The sequence below is a fragment of the Condylostylus longicornis genome, unplaced genomic scaffold (assembly GCF_029603195.1).
Source record: "Condylostylus longicornis isolate FDR11 unplaced genomic scaffold, ASM2960319v2 ptg000546l, whole genome shotgun sequence".
NCBI classification, from domain to species: Eukaryota; Metazoa; Arthropoda; class Insecta; order Diptera; family Dolichopodidae; genus Condylostylus; species Condylostylus longicornis.
In genome coordinates this window covers 2377-5277 of record NW_026578504.1, presented here as the reverse complement: position 1 = coordinate 5277, position 2901 = coordinate 2377, and the positions used below count along the sequence as shown (strand labels likewise).

Here is a 2901-nt window from a genome sequence, read left to right as displayed (position 1 = left end):
ATGGAAGTTGTGTCCCATCGCGTATCCCGTGTAAGACCGTCAGTGTCTTCAACCCAAAAGAATTGCATAACACTTGACGAATTACCAACAGTGTCAACCTCATTATTAAAATATCATATTCCCCAACTAGTAACAGGACGGAAGGTTGATTTGAGAAGCAAGGGAACTAGCACAACGACTGAGAAGAGGCCCTCATTGCGAAGACAGTCTGAAGCCACAGTCAAGGAAACAGCGAAAAGCATTAAGACTACAAAACAAGTTGGAAGCGCTTCAAGGCCGAATCCTGATAAAACTTGTTCACTTGAAGAAGACAGCACCAAAGATGTGGATAGTGATGAGGTTTACACACAGGACTTGCTCGATGCGTTGTTCCCACTGCGAGAATTCCGTCTAAGATGCGGAAATGTTTATCATCAGAGAGTCTCTGCAGCACCAGCCACACGTTTGGATGTTCTTGCTGTTCATGACCAACTGATCAAAGAGCTTCAGCGACGGAGGGCGAAAGAGTGCGGTGTTTGCCCGATTAGAGAAGAGCTCTATTCTGATTGCTTCAATGAAGTTATTCGTCAAGTTGCTGTTGGTTGTGCTGAACGTGGAAAGCTTCTTCATGTTGTGAAACGCGAAGTGGAAGACACGAAAGAAGCTTACAAATCGCTGTATAACTCTGTAACAAAATTTGGTTTACGGAAAGCATTAAGTGAAGAACAAAAAGCGGCGCGAGAAAGAGAAGAAATAAAGCAGCTAGAGGCTGAAATAAGCGAACTTGAAAAAGAAGAAAATCAGCTTCAAAGTGAATACGAAGAAATTCATCGAAAAGCACAAGCGGACAAAGCTGAGGTGAGAAAACACACTAGGTGAAACACCCTACAAGTTGTTTGTTCGTCTATTTAGGAAAATGCCATTCATAATAAGAAAGTCTCGTTATTGAAATCGTCAATTAATACAGTTCAGGAAAGAATAGAATTATTTTTATCGGTTCAAACCATTTCGTAACCAAGACTGTGAATTTTTTCTTGGAAAAAAGTAGCTGATTGGGATTGAAGTCCAACAAGAACAAACTTTCCATCGGTTGACAACAAAGAGTGGTTTGAATTACATCAAGCACAATTGATCGCAGATGGAGAGAGTTCCCAGAAAGTGACCCCAACATCTCAAATGTAAGTTCCTATCACATACTTAAATTGTTTTGAAACCATCCAATTTAAAAAACCGAGAAAACTCTATGGCACTCGGGAGTGCTAGCCATTATTGAAGTCAACGTTTCTTTTTTTCATTACGAGTTGCTCTTTTGACGCTGCGACGTTGGCGTCTCCTTCCTGCGAAACATTGCTATGAAAAAGGTGCTTAGTGAGAGTATTTCACAAACCTGCAGCGTCGGAGATGTACAAAGAAGAAGCAATGAGTAAAATGATCAAAGCGCAATAGATTGGAAAACGCATTTTCAGCAAAGAAGGCACAGACAGTCTTAATTTAGGAGCCACGTCTCTCCTTAATTGATATGTGATAGTGAAGGTTGCGAAGAGAGCGTGGTTTTAGTTTTTATTCATTTGAGTATCGTTGAGATTAAGGTACAACGGCACGGTGATGTTCTGAATAGAAACGGTAAAGTATCTGTTACAAAACAAAAGTGGTAAACACAACACAAATTGAAGCCTTAGTGTGTTTCTAAAGAGTCGTGGTTGTTGATGTGCTGGTGGTTCGCACCAAGGATTGGAGGATTTGAATGAGGCGCAACAGCAACAAATTGGTGAAGAGAAGTCTCTAGCAAGAAGAATGAAGATGTGCAAAATTAATAAACAAACGATTTTAATTCACCTCAGGGCTCTTATCATCTGCCGTCAATGCGTTACGGAGATCCGCAGTGAGTTGCTGAACCTCATTGTTTCCTTTGATGGCGGTTTCAATTTCTGCCAATTCTTCACCTTCGAGTGTTTTGAAATATTCGAGGACGCCTTGAACGGCTTCAACATCGACTGCTTCTTCTTGGAGCCTTCGAGCTACTTCTTCATTGTCTGAAATAGTGTTCATATAAGACGGTTGTAACAGATTGCAATTGGCTTACTCATTGAAGCTGCACAAATGCAGAAAAGCAAAGCAAGAGCAAAAAAGATTGACTTCATTTTCTGAATTGAATCGAGAAGCTAAAGCAGAAAACTGATTGCTCCTATTTGTAATCTTGTACGTCTCCTTTTTCCAGTCTCTGAAAAACGAGACAGGGAAAAGGTCGTTGTATTATACAATTCTGTCCCATGCGGTTCATCTTGTAAACAATTTAAAGCATGCGTTTGTACAGAAATTGGTGAAAAAATATCTTGTACTGGTACTGTGTGGTTATATTTGTACAGAGAAGGGAGGGTCATTGGTGAAAATGAAACCAGTCTGTTGCTGGAAAGAATTCAAACACCGTTTCCTTCGGTGCTTTTATTATCAGTCTCTGCTTGCAAATTGCTTGGTGGCGCTGACTGGAGTTCGGGGTGAAATGCGGGGTATGCCTGGAGTGTCTTTAGGATTTCAGCGACAGCCAGATGCTGATTTTGAGTCAATCCAGGATTTGCAAGTTGGAGTTCTGAATAGTATTTGAATTAACAACATTTAAATGGTTTTTATTACTGTACCTTCAAGCAATGCTTCATTTGGCAATGGGGCGGATTTTTCCTCTATTTCTTCACGATGACCTGGACTCGGATTTCTTGACGGTCTTCCTTTTGTTGCTTTGCTTTTTTTCTGTCTTTTTCTTTTCCTTTCATCTTCATCATCATCGTCTCCGTTATCTTCAACTTCTTCTCTCATTGAATGAATCATATCTTTCCATTTTTGACTTTGCCGTCTAGTTCTCTTTCGTGTGCTTCTCTTATCTGTTCGAACACACCACGACGCATGAGACTAAATCCGCCCAAATAC

General features: G+C 40.6%; 1 protein-coding gene across 1 annotated transcript; it reads left to right on the top strand.

Moving 5' to 3' along the window:
• LOC129617517 (axonemal dynein light intermediate polypeptide 1-like) lies at positions 1 to 993 on the top strand. Its single transcript, XM_055532697.1, has 2 exons — positions 1 to 837; positions 892 to 993. The coding sequence occupies exons 1-2, from the start codon at positions 1 to 3 to the stop codon at positions 991 to 993; spliced, it is 939 nt and encodes a 312-aa protein (XP_055388672.1).
• The last annotated feature ends 1908 nt before the right edge of the window (positions 994 to 2901 follow it).

Bases quoted from the DNA above. Each gene is read 5' to 3' on its own strand.
- LOC129617517 (XM_055532697.1), top strand. From the start codon at position 1: ATGGAAGTTGTGTCCCATCGCGTATCCCGTGTAAGACCGTCAGTGTCT. The intron at 838-891 runs GTGAGAAAACAC...TCGTCTATTTAG, and splicing joins CACAAGCGGACAAAGCTGAG to GAAAATGCCATTCATAATAA.